This window comes from Poecilia formosa, unplaced genomic scaffold (genome assembly GCF_000485575.1).
Source record: "Poecilia formosa unplaced genomic scaffold, Poecilia_formosa-5.1.2 Scaffold2215, whole genome shotgun sequence".
Classification (NCBI taxonomy): domain Eukaryota; kingdom Metazoa; phylum Chordata; class Actinopteri; order Cyprinodontiformes; family Poeciliidae; genus Poecilia; species Poecilia formosa.
Window position 1 is genome coordinate 34855 of NW_006802154.1, and position 20219 is coordinate 55073.

At 38.8% G+C, this 20219-nt stretch overlaps 1 protein-coding gene across 4 annotated transcripts in view; it reads right to left on the reverse strand.

Annotated features, from left to right (window-relative positions):
• Nucleotides 1-5870: 5870 nt before the first annotated feature.
• Nucleotides 5871-20219, reverse strand: part of elf1 (E74-like ETS transcription factor 1) — a 61726-nt gene continuing 47377 nt past the window's right edge. For 3 of the 4 annotated variants that reach the window (XM_016667714.1, XM_007544787.2, XM_007544786.2), the window contains 7 exons: nt 14383-14557; nt 13395-13499; nt 12335-12484; nt 12131-12214; nt 9996-10188; nt 9438-9779; nt 5871-8470 (listed from right to left, as the gene is read on the reverse strand). In XM_016667714.1, the coding sequence (XP_016523200.1) occupies nt 7660-8470; nt 9438-9779; nt 9996-10188; nt 12131-12214; nt 12335-12484; nt 13395-13499; nt 14383-14557 (1860 nt within the window). In that variant the 3' untranslated portion in view covers nt 5871-7659. Of the gene's footprint in view, nt 8475-9437; nt 9780-9995; nt 10189-12130; nt 12215-12334; nt 12485-13394; nt 13500-14382; nt 14558-20219 lie in introns of all 4 variants that reach the window. The other variant, XM_016667715.1, reaches the window with a different exon arrangement.

Below are 20219 nucleotides of genomic sequence, written 5' to 3' on the forward strand. Positions count from 1 at the left end.
GCAAAAAAAAACAACATAAAATGCCTAAAATAGTGCTCGTGTTTCCTGCTTTGCTGAGACGGTTCTAATCTGTAACAATGCATGTCGCCGTGCTGAGCTTGAAAAACCCTCATCTGTAAATAACAGATAAGCAGGAGAGATATGCATTTGTAATTGATGTTCTGTCATCACAATAACAAGGTGCGCGAACGCCCGGGAGAATCAAAGCTACAAGAGGGGAACAGTGGAAATGAAAAGTCGAGTTGTGACGATTTGCTGTTTGAAGTCTTCTCTGTGCTGTTTTCCAATTAAAATTTCATTGTATGAATAATCTCACTGGTTGTATTGTGTGAAATGTTATAATTTCCTTGAAAGACTCTTGATACCCAGGGGTGTTTGTGTGAGAATTGATAGTCTGGGTTTGGATCCATAGAAGAGTCAAATCCGTCTCTCCTCTCCATTAATCCCTTTCCTCATTAGCTTGGTGAGATAAAACAGATATATATGCACTTCTTTGTTTCTTTTTTTTACAACTTCTGTGCATCTGATGACTAATAATTCATCTTTTTACGAGGATATAAAAGCATCCCTCTCGCCTACGATGTAAATATGCCTGTTGACTCACGTGGGTTTGATATGATAATAATGTCAATGAAATCAGAAATAATTGGCAGTGACGTTGCTTTTGGTGGAGGAGAAAGTTATCGCAAACATCATGTAAATGTATGCAAATGATTTGTGAGTATGCTCATAGTTCAGATGGTAACCAGATTGTTATTTTTAAATCAATAATGTCAATAGCCCAGAGCAACGTGTCAAGTAAAAAAAATGCTGCTGTGGGTTAACAAATTCAGTAATTGCAAACATATTTCAAAACGCTGACAAGTGAACTGCAAAGCCCCCGAGGCGTTTCTGAAAAGTTGATAAAATCAGAGTTAAGAGAATACGTTCCTCACTCTTTTCCCCGTTTATCACATCAAAGATACTTTATTTACTCACATTGACGGGGAAAAGTGCAACTAAATGTTATTTTTATAGGTTTCTGTTGGTTGTCGATCAGGCAGTGACGGTTTTTCAAACTCTTTCTGTGAAGATGAGAGCGGGTCCGATTGGGACGGTTCCCCCAACCGGAGAGGCTGGTCCAGAACCCGCAGCCGACCACCAAGGCCAAACTTTACAGACGATTAAAAAGATTCAGCTGCTGATGGAGCGGAAGGAGAAAGATCCTTTACCGTGGACTGGGACGGCGCGTCAGGGCCGCCGTAGGAAAACAGATGAGGAGTAAATTTAAGTCAAAAAACATTTTAGATCTCAGAAGTTTTCTACATAAAAACGGGAAAATCCTGAGTTTGAAAGGCCGAAAAAAAATCAGACATTTTCAGCTTAATCTCAGAAACAACATTTCTGAGCTCCAAAAGTCTAAAATGTGATTAAAAAACTCAGAACTTTTAGATTCATCTCAGAAGCTTGGAAATGTCAAAGTTTGAAAAGCAAATATTTTCTAGAAAATAATTCTGAAATTTTGAGATTAATTTCAGACATTTTCTAGAAAAAAACCTTGGAGCTGTCCGAGTTTGAAAAGTCAAAAAATTGATAGAAAAGCTCAAGACATTTTGAGATCTCAGAAATTTTCTGGAAGAGATTTGGACATTCCAGAGTTTGAAAAGTTGAAAATCTTTTACTTTTGTAACTCAGAAATTTCCAAGTTAGGAGAAAAGTCAATTTTGAAATTTTGAAATTTTTAGCTTAATCTCAGAAATTTTGCAACATTTCTGAGTTTCAAAAGTCTAATTTTTTGATTGCTGAGTTTTTTTTCAAGCTAATTTTTGATTTTGGAGCTCAGAAATGTTCTTGCTTTGACATTTTCTAGAATCAATCTTAGAATTTCTGAGTTTTGAAGAGAAATATTCTCCTTTTTAATCTACAATTGCCATAATGCGCCGTTGCACACATCTGTGTGCCTCAGAACTGTGATTTTTGGTACATTCACTCCATTTGGATGATTTTTTTGTGAAATTCACACACATCTAAATTACACTGCCTCAGTTCAACCAACTTTTAACTGCCCTGATTCACACGTTTTTGTTTTCTACTAATTTTTCAGAAGAGATCCCTCCAAGGTAAAAGCTGATGGAGAAACATTTGCGTCTAGCAGTTTTTACCCTTAGAGTTGCTCAATAATTCAGGAAGAAATTTGGAATCTGACCCAGTTTCTGTAAAAGCTGCTGCAACTTGATAAATAATTCTCCAATGGCTCATTAAGCATCATCCACTATAAATAAATAAAAAAAGTCAACAAGATACAAAATCTGAGGTGGCTGAACTGACATGCAACAAGCTTTTCCACATAACAAGAACAAACACTTTAAACTCATTTCTGAAAAAAAAAATCTGTCTGAAATTCAAACATCTTGTTTTCACTGAAGCTTTTTTATATCTCAAAATGGAAGTTGGTTTGCATTCTGGCGCCGTACAAAGTGCCTGAACACTGTCAGCATCAGACTTGAGGCGCGCTCTGTGACAGCGAACTCCTCCCTCACAGATGAAAATTAAAGAACGTGTCATTTCTAATAAAGTCCTGCTCTGTTTTCCTCATGCATTTCGTATAGGAACACCCCCTGCAGCACTTGTTTATCGCTGTTTTGATGAGGGAGGGGAAAAGAGTGACTGCTCAGCAGGATAAACACAAATACCAAGCATTTACCAGGTTATCACAGTTCAAAGGATCCCTCCCCTCCCTCTTCTCTGTACCTGGCCAGAGGATTGGACACTTTCACTGAAGCTTTCCACTGAACTAACGCTTTTTGTTATTTATCAGAAATGCAGGAAAGACTTCACTTCCAGCTGCTTATTTTCATTTCAAATAATCCCTCGTTTGTTTGGATGTGCGAGTTGCTAGTGAAAACCCGAATGTATGAGGAGTATCTGTATTTAGATTAGTGACCTGAAGGAACGGCTCTCTCCGATCCGACACGTGTATCACTACTGCCATCTTGTGGACGGGAAGTTAAACTGCTCTAAGATATATAAAAAAAAGAAGGATGTATTTCTCTATTTTTACTGCTCTGTCTTCCTATTTTTACTACCTTTAAATTAAATTTTTCCTCGTTTCTGTGAGACAAGCCTAAATTCCTCTGAATAACCTAAACCAAGTTAACTCAGAGAGCCTTTCTCTGCAGTCAGTCTGGTGACCTGATGGTTAAATAAGCTCTCCGTGTGCCGTTCCTGCTTCAGGCTGGAGGCACAATAATGTCAGTCGTCATCCTTCAGCCGCTCCCACTGTGAGAGGCAGCATGGCACAGCAGTAAACACTCGCGCTGTGTCAGTGGCTGCAGGCGACACAGAAATAGTCCTCCTCTTCCAGGACCCGGCTCTCCTGCTCCATCTTCAGGGTCTCTGACTCACAGACACAGCGGCTGCTGGTTGCCTTTCATTGTTGCAGTAATCCTCCAGAACAAAAGGGGGGAATTGAGACAATGAGCCAAATCAATGCCTCGTCTGTGGAAATACTTAGGAAGATGTTTGCTGGACTAAAGAGGGTTTTATTGAAACTGACTAAACTCAAAACTCTCTATGATCATATCTAATGGTGAGCAGGTTACACTAGAAACCAAATATAATGCTTCAGTTGTTGACTGTGAGAGTACTATTGCTTTGTATGCTTTGTGTTTTTACGATGTAAAGCATTTTGTTGCTGAAATGTGTCAAGTTTCCATTAACAATAAGATTGCACAAATTGAAATCATATAAATCAAATGAGTAAATCTGCAGTATTTTTTTTTTCTTTTTACATATTTGTTAAAATTGTCACCATCTCATGACAATATGGCTGCGTTCACTGCAGGCTTTAATGCTCAACTCCGACTTTTTTGTGAAATCTGAATTTTTTTGACCCGGTAGTTCACATTTCCAAATATATGGGATCTCCAGTGTGAACAAATATAAGTGTCCCGCATGCGCAATAGAGGGCGCAGTAATGTGTTTTGCCAACAGCCATAAAAAAGAAGAAGAAAAGGAAAAAGAAGCGCTCACTGTTTGCGGAAGTAAACATGGATGCTAATGGTGGAGCACAGCTTATGATTTTAAAGTTGTTATCCAACCACAGCCAGCACATTAACAACTGAATCCTCAGCAAAATCCGCTATAGTTGTTTTTCTCCCCGTTTGCGCGTATCAGGACGCATAATAGTGACGTTTGTCGAGTATCAATGACGTTCAGGTTCCATGAATGCGACCGGGTGACGTTCAAATAAATCAGAGGTACCGGGATTAGAACCACATTTAGGAGCTGTGGATTCAACACGTTTGAATTATTTTTTATAAACGGTGTGATGCTGTGAGAGCTGTGATGGAGTAAGCAGCACATTGTCCGAAAACAAACAAACATCCTTCCGCTACTTCTTGTCCTCTTCTTCGTTGTTTTCGCCAGTTGGTCACGTGACTCATACTGACGTGATTTTTTTTCGAAATTGGATCGTTTCCATTAAGTGAATTTATTTTTGTAATTTCAGTTTTCGCAATGTTATGGTTCATGGAAATTGGCTCTGAGCCTTCTGTAAGCATTTAATCGAGTTCAACATAAAGACATTTTGAGGGAAAAAAAAAAATCATGTTTCAAATGTGTGTGTTCTATTTGTTTTATTTGTCTATTCTTAGACTAAACCTCTTAAAGGGAAATCAGCCACAATAGACCCAGGCAGGTCAGAACCTGAGACGGGAAAGCCAAAACAGCCATGGACACTTTCACACACATAAACACATTAACATGCTGCAAAAGTATCCGTGTAACCTTTTCTTTCACCAAACAGAGACTTAGCGCACACACACACACACACTCCCTCTCATTTCACTATGCAAGCTGTGCTGACAGACGCGGCTGTCTTCAGCTGCGGGCATGTCACATGCTAATGTATTCAACCACCCACAGCAACTGGAGAAGCAGCAGTGCTCTTAAGTACAGTCCAATCAGTCTCCGGACTGCTAATGGCTCCAATCCAGTTTCCTACAGCAGCTTTTACTTTCTCTTTTAAATGCCATGCGATCAAATGTCCCCCGAAGCTGCAGCGGCCCGACAGCACCACTGAGTTTTCACGGCAGAAACGGTTTCATTATGTCGACAGTGGAAACCGATGGACTAGCTAACCGCTATTTGTTGTATCCGAGGTTAAAGCTGCAGTAACTTTTATAAACAGCGGGTTTTTGTTTGTTTGTTACATATTATTGAAAATGTCACCGTGTTGTTACACTTTGTTATGAGACGTGTGAAAACTGAGCTACTACTGTTGCTGTCTTAGGAAATACGCCGCTCCCGTTCAAAACCAGCCAATCAGAGCCAGGAAGCCAGTCTTTTCTCTGTCAAACCCACGTAATCACCGCTAAATGAGCTAATGGGGGAGAAACAACTTACCCTCGTTTCTCCTCGAGAAAACCGTTTATCTGCCGTCATGCTAACTAGCTTTAGCATTCACAACATGCTGTACTAGCCGCTGCCCACATGAGATTTTGATTGATAATGTCAAGACCCGGCCCTTGCCTCTGATTGGTTGTTTCTGGTTAGCGCTGAGAGGAAGAGGAGCTCCATTTTTTTCAGATCGTCATATATGACAGTAGCTGCATTTCTATTGCAAATTTTCACAAAATGTCAATATTTCGCTATTTAAAAAAATAAAAATAAAAATATTGATAAGACCGAAAAGCCAAAACATGAAAATTACAAGTTTTTTTTATGCGAACATTTTCATTAAGCAAATTTATTTTCAATATGTCAAATTGTGCAATTATGCATTTGTTGGAAATGCAGCTAGTTTCGTATATAAATAGAAAATATAGTTTTTATTAAAGTTACATCCTGTTTCAGTGACATTCTCTTGCAGAAAATAAAACAGCAGCAAATAATGTAGAGAGGAGATTTTCTTTTTAATTAGCATATTGCTTTTTCTTAGAAATCTAGTCTAAGTTCAGCATAAAAGGAGGCCATTGACAACCCAAGACAACAGAAGCAACAAAACAAAATGCAGTGGACATACCTCAACAATTCACAGACAACAGTGCTTTAGGAAAAAATAAAAAGACAGGATATAAGAATACATATGAAGATAATCCTAACAGAAAGTCAGATTTTAATGCAAATATAACCCAGTGTATTTGTTGATTGTCAAAACATTTTTGTGCCAGCATGTTTTACATTCAGAGTGCCTGCAGGATGTGGACCTCTTTGGCTCTGGTGAGTTTGTAAAGCAGACTATGGAGGTCAGGTAGTCCGAGTTTCCCTCGCTCGGCGGCTCGGCCCGACCCGGAAAAAACAGCCCATTGGGCCGCGACGCGACTCGGGATCAATATGGCTTCATCCCCAACAGAAACAAGGGAGTTCTTAACCAAACAGGACAGAAAAACAATAAGAAGGCACAAACTTCCTCTGACCAGAGACACAAAAAAAGGGGAGAAATAAGTCGGGTTTTATTGTTCCTAACAAATGTAGAAACTTTAGATTCTAAGCAGAAAATCAGTATTGACTGATACACTTGATACTCTGTGTAATATAAAATCCAATAGTTCTGAAAGCACAGCCTCGACTGTTGGAAAAAGGAGAGAGGTATATCCGCTGAAAAGAGGGAACAAAAAGCTCATTCAGTAAATGTTTAACAGATATTCACAGCAGCAGAATAATGATGCCGCGCTGAGCATTTAAGACCAGAAATTTAAAAAAAAAACTAAACAAAGCTGATTATATCGAAAGCTATACAAAAAGAAAAAAAAAAGCCAGTTAGGCTTCCTGTATCTTCGTTTTCATCTTCCCTCAGGTTTACACGTAAAAATAAAACGAATGTGCCTTTTCTTTACAGAATTTAGGAATTAATAAAATAAATAAATTTGTTGTGGCCTTAAAATTGAATCTCAATTGCATATTATACGTCTACATACAGTATATATATTTATTTATAAATTCATATATATATTGTTTTACATAAACAGGACTTAAACCGTGGAGCATCAGAGGGAGAAATGGAAATAAATCACTTTTATTCTGCTTTTCTTGCTGTGCCCTCCGGTCTGCAGCTCCACACAGAAAAATGCCCTTTTTCATGTTAACAGTGTTTTAATTCAGGGCTGACAGAGAGTAGATGCACACCTACTCTGTCTGTTTCAAAATAAATGAATATCAACTTCCTTGTCTTTAAAATAAACAGTAATTCTTTCTGCAAACATCTCATAAGGCACTCTTTACTTAAACTGCTTCAGGCGTCCCTTCTTGTTGCACCGTTTGGCATTCAGTCCTGGTTTTTGGTTTGTTGTCCTCCGACAGCGTTAGTCCGATGAGATGCAAACGTTAGAAAATAAAAACAAAAACTTGACTGGCACATTTTTCATCGTAGACATTGATCCCACGTTTGGATTTTTTTTTTATCTACACGGAATAATCCTTGTTGTGAAAGCTAACTTCTTAAAAAAGAACAAAACGCTAATCGCTCCCTAGATTTTTTTGAAATTAGGCACATGGTCACATAACATGTGAGTAAACAATAAATCCTGAGGCTGAACTGACTGACTTTTAAGAGCAACATGCTGCAAGTTCACTCACTTCTGATGTTGGAATCAGACCGTTGTGGTTGGAAAAGGAAAATATCGAGTCTGTGGTCAAAATAATTTCGATTTCTTTGTGTTTTGAAAGAGTCCTGCAGCCCTAAGCCTCTGCAGGCTCACTTTTTATCTGGATAAAGTTTGCAGGCAGCTGGACGGAGAGCGGCAGCTCCTGCAGGGTTTTGACCCCCGGCTCCGGCTGCAGAGACATTTCCCCGCGCACCTCCAGCTCCTCCACCGGGGTCAAGCCCTCGCCGGGGCTGCTGCTCTGGGAGTAACGTCCGTTCATTAAAGGTTCGCTCGCCGGCGCCTGGGCTTGGCTTTGACTGGTATCGATGATCACAGTCCTGTACTGCAGCTCCGCCTCGCCGGCCTCCATCTCCTCCTTGTCGAATGTGTGCGCCGCCAGCGACGGGTCGCCGTTCACCATCGACTGGAAGTAGCTGGAGTCCAGCATCTCCTCCTTGACCTGCAGCGCCGACAGATCGCTGGACTTCAGCACCGTGGCGATGACGGTGCCCGGCTGCTGCGCCACCATGGCGTGCCCGCCGCTGGTGTTGATGGTGACGAGGCGGGGCAGGCCGTTGAGGCCCGAGCCGGCGGAGCTGATGACTCCCGGAGGGGAGGAGCAGGAGGAGACCGAGGAGGAGGAAATGGAGGAAGAGCCCAGATTGGTGACCAGGAGCTGCTGCGGGAGGCCGTCCTGGAGGCCGCCGGCACCGCCGGCGAGAGACGCCGTCTGGATGGTGAGCACGTCTTTGCCCCCCGCGGCGGCGGAGGGAACAGTGTGGAGGATGACCCGAGGAGGCGAGGAGTGGCTGGAGTCGCCGTTAGCCAGAACGGTGAGGGGAACCGACTGGAGGGCGCCGGAGGAGGTCAGAACCATCGGTAACGACACGGGGCTGCTGATGGTCCTGAGGAGACAAAATGATTAAAACTCAGTTTTTATCTGGGTTTTTCCCTCTACAGCCATGAAAAATATCAGGACAACCTTTAAAATCTGACAGCAAAGGATGCAGCTAAAAAAAACCTGACTAATCAATACAGTGAAAAGTTTATCTGTTCTTTAGTTTTTAGATTATTCAATTCACAACCGGATAGTAAATTTGACTGAAGCTGTGCCCCTGAAATAAGACATTTTAAATCATCTTTCATCTACTTACTCTGAGCCTTTTATCCACTTTTAAAATTAAAATAAAAAGCCTGATGAATAACCAAGATGAATATTCAGCCTATATCTTTGGAAACATGGATATTTATATTTATTTTTATTAAACCCTACTGTGTATCACAGGAAGTCCTGTCCTCATCACTACTATAACGAATAAGAATAATATAAATTATTCTGTTCTCAGTTTCCTAACTGCTGAGCTTTTCCAGCCTGCAAAATATCACAGGAAAGATGAAGCATTCATGATGCAGGCAGTGGAGTCCAAACAAACCAACACAAAACGAACTGAACGTTAAAACCACAGAGAGAGAAAGCAAAGCTGCTTGAAACAGAAATTACAAAACTACGACTAACAGAGTTAAAAAACTAAAACAAGTGAACTGAGCAGGAGTTTTTATTTGGAATAAATTTTAATTAGTTCATCCAAAGTTCACTTCTTCCACTGTGGTTTAAACAATTTAAAAAATAAATAAACAAAACAACAAATAAAATTAATTATAAATTCTCTGAAAGCTAAACTGTCCTTCAAAATAAAGGCTTAGTTGCGACCAAAACACCAGACTGAAGACTTTTATCATCCTGTTTTGGTAGAGAAACGATAAATGATGCCAATGGAAATGACTGAGCTTGTTTTAATTCATCCAGTGATTAACTGATTTATTGATTATTGACCCGGGCCTGTGTGTCCGGTCAGTGCGCGGCTCTCCTACCTGACGGCGTGCGCCGCGTCCTGAACGCCGTGCGCCTGGTTCTCCTGTAAAACATGGAGCAGCTGCTCCGCCTGTCCTCCGTCCGCCTCCCGGTACAGACATTCATCTCTGGGCTCTTTCTTCATCGGCTTCAGAGACACGTGCTGCGCCCTGCCGTGGCCTTTGGACCCCCCGCGGACCACGCCCCGCCCGTTGGAGGCCCTCTGGCTCTCGTAGCCAGCGTTGGCGTCAGACCCCGCCTCCTCGTCGTCGATCACCACCAGGTCGGAGGGCATCTCTTTGAACTGGTAGACCAGCCGCTGCCCCTCCACTTTGGCGAGGATGCCTCTCTGATAGTAGTACCTGGGGGAGGACGTAGGCGAGAGTCCGTTCAACCAATTATTGACATTATCACGATTAAAGTTTAACGACTCTCATAAAAATTTAAGCCGCCGTTCCAGAGTGTTAATAAGAACATATCAGTGGAAATGGTGTCTTCAAGGTTAAATGCTGGATGAGAGCTGGTGTGCATGATAATGTCACATTGGCAGACGTGGCTCATTGGTATTCTGCGCTCACCTGAGAGCCCTCCCCATGGTCTCATAGTTCATGTCGGGCTTGTTTTTGTGCTTGCCCCAAAGCTTTGAAACAGCCTTGGAGTCCACCAGCTTAAAGATGCCTTTTTCACGCTGCGTCCACTTGATGTATTTGGGACAGGTGTTTTTATCCTGCAGCAAAGCCAGGAGGAATTCCCACAGGTAGATGGTGTTGCCTGCAAATTAAGGAGGCTAATTTCAGTCCATGGTTACAACATGCAGGCACAGATTTCAATCAGTACTGGTGTTTATTCTGTCCTTTATTTAGATCAGGGGCGTCAAACTCATTTTCATTTTGGCGATATCAAAGATCTGAATGTTCTTAAAGGGCCGGTTGTGCCAGAATGTATTGATAAACTGATAAAATATCAATAAATAGCTGCTTCACCATTCAATAGGCGATTCTTAAAATTAAATAATATTGAACATCTTTCCACACTAATCAGTCCCTCCAGGATTTTGTGATTGTTTTTGTGTTTTTTTGCAATCAGAATCACAGATTTTGTGGTGCTAATTTACAAATAATTGTTAGGAATTTTTACTATATTTGATATAATTTACAACGTTAAATGTGACTTTTAATTAATCACCTTATCGATCACACATTATAACTTGACATCAAGTAAAGCTGAGGTAGAAGTCACTTGATTTTGACCAATTAAAAAAAAATTGCAGTAAAATTGTTGATTTTATGTGAATTTTGCATATTTGCAAATATGCTAAATATTAGAGGGCAACATAAAAAACTACAGTGGGCCAGTTTTGGCCTTCAGTTTGATACATGTGATTTAGACAATTAATCAAATAAAAACATTCTGCAGATTGTTTGCTTTTTTGTGATCAAATTTGTTTTTTGTCTTTAAAAAATGTGGAATATGAATTCATAAACCTGTTTACATGTCAATATAACTACATAAGGAAAAACAAAACAAAAAAAGAGAACATATATACTGTAAACATATTAAAATATGCAAATAAATAAATACTCCAATTCATTTTTTAAATGAGAAAATAAATATTTTAATGCATAAATACAATAACAGCATTTCTTCAGTGCATGCCTGATTATTCTTATTTGAAAGGATGAATCTGCAGCGAAAAAATATTTCCTTTCAGTTTGACTTATCAATTCAGTGAAGGGTTGATCTGTTCATTATTTCTTCAATTATCAGTAATCACAGCGATTGGTAATTACTGATTACTGATCTTTGCACTGCAAAAACAAAATCTCACCAAGTATTTCTAGTGCAAATGTCTTAATACCTTGAAATAAGAGAAAACTGACTTACAGTAACTTTTCAGCAAGAAACACGTTTTATGTCAATAATTTCTTAATATTGATGAAAAAGCATTAAGTTTATTTCACTTATGTACCAGTGGAAATAGTGATTTTTCATCAATTTAATCTCTTGCATCTTTCTGAAAAGTTACTTATAAATTAGCTTAGTCTTTTTTTAAGTGTACTAAGATATCTGAACTAGAAACTAAACCAAAAATACTTTGTGTTTCTGCAGAGTAGTTCATGATTATTTCACGACTAAACCGATTAATTGCTTCAGCCCCAATTTATCTGATTTGTATATAGAAACCACAGAGTTGCATTATTGTCTTTTCTTCCTGTTATTGTTGTGACAGGGATTTGTCTGCATGTGGGCCTGGGAAGGTAATTAATTATAAAGCTCAGATGTAGATTCCTCTAATTTGCCAGACGTCAGCGGCCGGCAGCGTTTAAAAACAGCAGCACTCCCAGAAGTCACCTGAATCCCCGACTATGTGACAGAGTGATGCATTCGTGTGCGGCTGAACCAGACGTCCCAAGCCCCTTCCCCCCTTTTGTGTCGTTGTGGACGGCCCAAACAAAGCGGCGCTGCCCCTGCATCTATCAGTAAAGCATCAGCGTGCCCTCCAGCATGCAATCACTCCTGTTTCCCCGAGAAACACAACACCACCCGATCCCCTCATCCATTAACTCGCTCAGATTCAACCCAGATGGACTGCAGGGGCCGAGGGCAGCTGGTCGCCCGCTCCACAGGAGGAATCGGAGCGATCACAAGAGGAGGAGAGACCTTGATTTTTATTGGCTCGTTACAGAAAAGTGGACTAGTTGGTGAGGCTTACCTTTGCCCTCTTTGCTCTTCTTCCTGAGTGGCAAGTTAGGGGTTGTGATTGGAGAGCAGGGACGCACCACCCGGGGCTTTCGCACTGATTCAACGTGAGAAGCAGCATGTTAGAAGGTCAAAGGTCACAACAAAATCATGTAATCACCTTCTACTCTAAACTGTTGCAACAAATTATTACTTAACTAGAGAAAAAAGGTGTTACCTTTGGTTTTTTTCTGAATCTTATGAGAAATCTCATCCATGGATGATGTGTCTTCGTCCAGAGACATGTCAAGGGCAACGTTGTCCATTTGGTCTGGCCTGAGTGGAGCGTATGTCATCTCTGACTCCAGCAGATGGTTGTAGGTGTGAACTGCACAAACAGCAACAATGTACAAGAATTACACCTTGTTTTACATAAAGCAGAGAAATAAATTAAGGTTGCTGTAGACTAATTTAGTAGTCAAGTAATCTACAGATGATTGAGTAATTAATCGTCTTCTCTAGTAGCTACTTAAGATAGCAAAAGAAATCTATGCTAGTAAATAAACAATTAAGTTCCTTTTTTAAAAATTATTGAACATTACTTTCAGTCTGATATTCGAAGTAAAAAAAATATTTTTTTATAAAATTTATATTTCTAATTATCTTTTTCTCTCCCCATCTTTACTCTTCTTGATTAGCAAACAACAAAACAGAGCTGGAAGATAATAAACAGGAGCTAAAACAGGGGAAAGTTGCGCTACGAAGAGCTGAAACGATTCCTGATGATTCAATTGTTAAAATTATCTGCCTCAAAGCTTCGTTAAATTATGTTTTGTTATTTAGCGAGCCATGTTCTGGCCGGGTGATTGATTATGTTGCGCAACACTCTCACTTTTGGCCTCTGAGTTGTTGCTAAGTGCTAAGTGCTAGCAACATAGCTCATTGTGGCAGTTGTCAGGTTGGGTTTTTTTGTTTAGGACCGATCTAAACTCTGTTTCTGGTGTTGCAGCATCGCTATTGTGAAACGCCCATTTAGTTTTGCAACACACGCAGTGAGGTGTCCCTTACTTGACAACGCATCTTCCTCCATAGCTGCTAATAGCTCTTAGCATTCATCAACAGCTCAATGGTGAAAGTGAGAGCGTAGTGCAACACAAATAATTATCCGGCCAGAACAAATGGCACTAAACAGTAAAACATAATCTAGCGAAGCTTCGATAACTTCTATTTCAAGGCTTGAGGGACTCGAATCATTCAATGAATCATTACAGCCCTAAAATAAACACAAATGAACTCACTCATTCGCTTCTCATCCAAAATATTATTTGGAGACTCCATGTTCAGCAGAGCTGCTGCAGCTTCGTTTGTCTCCATGCTGTCATCAGCTCGGGAAACTCTCGTTTCTGTCCATCAAAAGACAAAAAGGCATCAAAGTAACATGTTGGCAACATAACTGGAAGCTCCATGTGAAATAAATAAGTCTGTCACAATACAAATTTTTTTCTGGACAATAAATTGCCCCAATAATTATTGCAGTAAATTAGAATACTGCTGTTTTAATATCTTTTTTATTTCAAGTAATTATGGCAAAATAATGCACGTTCTCCCTCTCAATAAACAAACTTTCATTTTTGTATATAACACAGGAAATGGAAGATTTTTTAAACTTCCAAAATAAAACATGACAACCAAAAGCAATAAATAAGACGGATTACAAAGTCTGTAAACAAAATTTTAATTTAAAATATATAAATATATTAGTCATTAGAATAGAAATTATTGAGTAATTTTAATTAAATTAAAACTGCAACAGGCTTAGAAATAATTGTGTCAGATTAGTTCCAGTAATAGTGTTGAACGCAGAAAATCTAGACACTTTTATATAGAGTTGTGAAAAAGTTCAACCTGTCTCAGATTTTCTCTAGTTTTCAAACTGAAGTGTTTCATCAATGATGATCAAATATAGTTTAATATCACTGAAAAATAACCCAATTAAATACAAATGAACATTTTCAAATTATGATTTAATGTATTGAGTGAAATAAGGTACCACAACCAAAACAACCTTGTTACATTATGAATAAAATGTGATTAATCACAGAAGAATTCTTCAGTTTTCCAACTCATACGCAGGCCTGATAAATGCTAGACATGTAGATTTAAGAGACCAGTGAAGTAGAACCTGACTTACAACATGAAGTAGGAAAACAGCAAAATAAAAACCTGCAAATTACGAAATTCATCTATCAGTCTATGTGAAATGTTTCCAAAGTGTGGTGTCTTTACCTGAGAGGTCCACTCCTTCTGAAAGGATGGACGGTCCCTCCACCACGCTGAGACTCGTGTCCACCATGATGCCGTTAGTCACCTCGTCCGACTCGAGGCCTGAGTAGACCTGCAGCAGGTCGGTGGTGGGCACCTGCTCGACGATCACGGCTGGGAATACTGACGGGTCGTCCAACTGCGCAGAGAAAAACACACGTGTGCATGAGACATGAGGAATTATAACACAGGAGATTCTGCAGCCATGCATGTGAATTAAAAGATTAAAAACATACAGTAATCCCTTCACTGTGTAATTCCACACTATTAATGAAACATAACATCGGTTTAATGTTCTAACTAGGGATGCAAGTTATTAATTACTTCATAGGGCTAACTTCTTCATAAACTGGAAAAAAAACTTCATTATTTTGTATCATTTCTATTAAATACTGACTGAATAATGAAAAAAATGTGGTTTTCCCCACATTATTAAATTTAGAAATATTTATAAAATATAACAAAACAGGAACCTCTTAGGATGCTGAATAGAAATGTAAAAAAAATAAGAAATAAAATACTGGAAACATTAATTCATCCTTAGAGAGATTTTCATATAAAAGTAATGTATGTGGTTGCTCTTAAAAGAATATTAAAACGTTGCACCATGACAGTCCTAAAAATCAACCGGGTTTATTGAAATCATGTTTCTGGGTTAGCTCACCTTCGTAGCACATCATTTTCAGCAATTAGCAAGTATATTTTGAAAAAGAAGTTGACGTTGCTCCGTAATGTAGCTCGCCTATATGAGCGCTTTTAAAGTGAAAATTAAAGACTGTCGACTGTTTATATTTCAAAACAGAACCGCAAAAGTGTTTTTGTTGTTGTTGTTGTTGTTGTTTTTAAGCCCCAGAACGGACTCTGTTTTGACCGTTTATCATCCTCGTTCTGGTGTAGCTCCGCCATCTTTGCTTTCGTACCAACGGCTCTGCTTAAGGATGACCAGTGGCGTCCCCTGCTGGATGGAGGCCAAACTACACCATTAAAGAAGGTCTAAACTTAATCGATTTGAGCTCATTTTAATCCAATAAACCATTAATCGGGAATTAATCTTCAACTAATTGTTTGGATCCCTAGTTCTAAACCAATCTGGCCTCTTTTATTGCGTTGTAAGACATTGTGGATTCATACTCAGCCTGAACTAATGTGGAGGCACGCAGCATGGAAGAGAGCTCATTTCTGTGGTGTTGCAGCGGCCCGCTGGGACGTTGTGAAGAAGACGGGAACCAGCTGTCTGATCTGGCCTACTTCTCCTGAGAACCTAATCTTATGCCCAGAAATTATATAAACCCAAATGAATGTTAATGAATCAGATATGAATTGCAGGCGAGCACCTTCTTCATCACGCTCTGGGAATTCTAACCTCGCCGTCTCATTTCGGGCTTAGCGAGGCCTGATGCACGGAGGAGTGGAGGGACTGGGGGAATTGGCGGAGGGTGGGCCGAACCGTAGAGCTACATCTGCGGAGACAAGCACCGTCTGAGAGCTCCTCCAGCGGGGATCGTGTCAAGCCGGGCAGCCACCGGGCGGCTGGTTGGTGAGGGCAAAGTAACTCCATTCTTTAATTAAGGGAGTCATGTTCTGCTCCAAATGTGAAAGATGTGCTTTGAAGAGCACGAAAAGATAATATTATAAACTGAATTATTATTATTATTATTATTATTATTATTATTACTAGTCGCAACTAGCCCTGTCATAATATATTTTGCTGGACGATAAATTGTCCCTGAAATTATCACAATAAACAATAATACTGTTGTTTTTAAACCATTTTCTAGTAATATATCGGTAATTGCCCTCTTGAATATTAATAAACTTAAATTTTCTAAAGAAAAGTTTAGAAAACTTTTATTTAGTTTAGTCCAACACTGGACCTAGAACATATTTTAAATATCCAACTTGGAACAATGACAACCAAAAACAAAACATAACACAAAGAATAAATAAATAAAGCGGATTACGAAGTCTCTGTCTGAGCAAAATAATTGTCTTTCAAAAAATATTAATCATCAGAATGTACATTATTGAGATCATTTTAATGGATCTCAATAATTAATTGTTTTACTGCAGCAGGCATACTTCACAGAATATTTTATTCTTCATTTGAGTATTTACATTTATGTAGCTATGCATTTGGTTATTTACTTATTTATTGCATATTATTAATGTTTAAAACTATTTTAAATTTAGCTGTTAATGGTTTTAATAAGAACTATTATCTATGTCTATTTTATCTTTATTTATTGACAAGTTTAGCAAGTATTATATGTATTTTTTTAGATATAAACTGTCTTGCTCACAATGGAAGTACTTTTACTTTTTCATTTAACCATTTATGTTCATTTAGTTATGTATTTGACTATTTACTTATTACTTATTATTTAAAACTTTAAGATTATCTGCCAATGGCTTAAACAGGTACTCTATTATTTGTGTCCATTTTTTTACTTATTGACAAACTTTAGCAAATATTTTATAGAATAATTTTATTATTTCTTTGAGTTTAAGGTATAAACCATTTTAGTCAGAATTTTTGTCTTATTTCCATTTGTTTTCTTAGTTTATTATTTAATATTTTAGGCTTTTTGTTCGTTTGTGTTGGTTTAATTTTTTCTGTCTAATGTTTCTGGGGATATAATTGTTTTAATATAAACATATTTTGTAGATGTAAAGGAAAAGCTAATCTGAGAAATGAGCCAAAAACGCCCAGCAGATGGCAGCAGAGTACACTTTAAATCTCAGCTGAAATTGTTCCTTTTCAGTTTGAATACCAACTTCTTTGTTTTTATTCAGCGTGAAAAAAGTATTAAGAATAAAATAATCCCACCCATATGGCCAAGCACAAACTGATTTTTAAGAGATCACTGGACCGAAAGCTCTCGCTTTAAACACAGAGAACTGTGAAGTAGCATCTGTTCTTCTAGCTTACATAGATGTGATTTTTCTTTCTTACATTTTCAGCCACTCAGTGAAGATCAATAAAAAGCAACATTCCTGCAGTGATGGGTGGGTTTAAGAGAGACACACACACACAAAAAGGTGCTGTAGGAACTGTGGGAATAAAGGCGTATCTGTGTCTTTTTACAAAAGTGTTCATTGTTGGCTGGGACCTCGGGGGCAGACCAGGTGTCCAGCCTTGAGCTGAGGGAGGAGGCGGGAATGGTGGCATCCCACTGCATGCCTGTACACTCATTTCTGCTACTGGTTAACCAGGAAGCTAACAGACCGGCTCATTGTTAGCGGTTTCAAATGTTCAGCAGGTATTTCACCATTGATTTTTAATAGTTACTGTAAAAAAAATAATGACGTCAACCATAACTTGGAGGATTAAAAACAAGCATGTTTTTGCTCTGACTGCAGTTTGGATCTGAAATGTTTTCCATTAATGGGAATCTTTGTCTCCATCATAGCCAGACGTTGAGGCTGCCACATTTTCCTGGGCTGACTTAACTCATGTTTTCTGTCCTTGAGCGAGATAAAGACGTGTTTTGCCTACTGGTCCAGAGACAGCAGCTCATCTACCACCTCCTCCCGTCAAAATCCCACAACATTTTGCTGACGGAGCATGAAGACGTGTAGAGCTGCTGTCTCTGCACGTTGTTTTGATCCTAAATGTTTTCCTTTCCTGTTGCATCTCTGGCCTCACCAGTTTGAAAAGACATGAAGAAAGCACAAAGGTTTCGGCTAAAATGGTTTGTGCTGAACATAATTCACATTTTAACTGCTCCTTCCTCTTTAATGGCCTGAATGCTGTTTCTAGTAGAGGGAACAGCAGTGATAAACATCAGGCCGATTTGCATTTCTGAGTTCCCCATTTTGCCTTTGAAAGCAGCAGCATCTGAGCAGGCCGTTTCCCTCCCCACACCCCTCTCTCTTCTGCTTTACCTGCCCCGACACAATGGATTTCAACTGCCTGAAGCTTTCAATATCCTCATTGTGAAATTTGGAGCAGTTCTGGAGCCGCCCATTCTCAAAAGTCAGAACATTTTGTAAACTCTCCAGCTGGTCCCGGAGGCTAAAGCTAGCAGTTAAGAGATCGAGATCATACAGGGCATGTACAGTCTTAAAAAAAACTTTACTTTTTTTTACTTAAACTTAATGATTTTTGAAAAAGTTTGAAATGCTAAAATGTTAGCATTTAATATGATTGCTACATTTCCTAGCTACTTTTCCCGTGCAAAGAATCATTAGCTTCTGAGAGCTAATGAAAGCTAATGAAAGGAAGAATGATGATGATTTAGAAGGTCACATGAAAATGTTAGCATAAACTGCTATAATGCTTTTGAGATTTGTAAGTTTTAAAATGATAAAATCCTGCTTAGCTTCCAGCTTCTGCTAAGCTAGCTGTTAGCTTCACTCTCAAAGACAAGCTAACATGGAGCTATTCTCAAAGAAAATGTGAAAAACAGTCACTGGGTGTTTCCAGCCCATGAAGGACAAAGCGAGCAGCTGTGACATTGGGAGGTCAAGTCTTCAGATTTAATCCCACCGCTACCGCACTGCATGTCCTGTCGCCTAGCAACCACAACAACGCTAAACACAAGCTAGTAAAAATGGAGCTTGAAATCTTGCTATTTGATCCTTTTTAATTAAGTAACTTCTTGTACAGAAATTATTTAAAGAGCCTAACAAAACAATATGAAAATTAGGCTTTTAATGTTTGTATTATGTTTTAATATACTTATAAGACAAAGGATGTAGCGTCTGAATTTGGACATATACGTCCAGCGATGGTAATAAAATGCCGGTTGATGTTTAAGGCTGACCTAATACATACAACACATGAGACGTGAAAATGGGTTAACAAGAATTTAATTTTATCTATATTTTTGGGTTCTACTCACAATCTCCTTTTTTTCTTGTTTGTTCTTGTTTTTATTCACAAATAGAAGACGAGGTTTTTGGGAAACGGAGGCTTTACAATGCAAAAATTCACTTTTTGAGAAAATACAGAGAAAAAAAAACCTTTAAACTATCGGCAGCCATATTGGATTTGGTCAGACATGTTGTGGTTCTTTCTAAACCAGCTCCAATGGTTAAGTGATTGCTTACTATCAGTTTTGGATCAGAATAAAGTGAGCTCATTTTCTCTGAATTAAAGGCTTTTATTATTTTAACCCACCAGTCCAGGGGCTCTTAGAAACAACTCTCTGTTTTAAAACATCTGTTTGCAGAGATATCAACATACATACTATGATTTGTGTAGGCAAACTGTCTCCTTGCACTATAATCCTCCACAAATCTCAGAATAAACCAGTAGGAGGATCAAACATTTCCAGCTATGAATTACCAAGGCTTCCAACTTCAGGCAAAACCAAACCGGCTCCGGTGATAACTGATGAAGAAAAGCCCGATAAGACGTTCCCACTGTGTAAAATCAGTAGTTTGTGCAGCAAAAACACCTTAAATAAAGTTCACAGTCATTGGAAACAGTGCAAAAGCTCTTTAGGTCACAAAATTCTCACTGGAGTTACAGATGTTTTATCAGTCACTTTGCGTCCAAAATGCTGCCAGATAATGAAAACTTATTTAATGCTTCTGAAACCAATTACTGTTCCCAGCATGTTGGTAAGTAATAGTTTCTTTCTTACTTCAAGATTAGAGTCTAGAACGAGTTAACTTAAAGATTTTAGCTCTAAGTGAATCAAAAGTAAGTTACCTCAGTAATTCCCTCACCTAATAAAGTATTTAGTTTTATTTATCAAACAAGTTAAGAAAGAAAATGTTACTTTAACAGATATTTTATAGCATAGTAATCAGAAAACCACTGAAATTACATTTTTAAACTGAAACACTGTTTG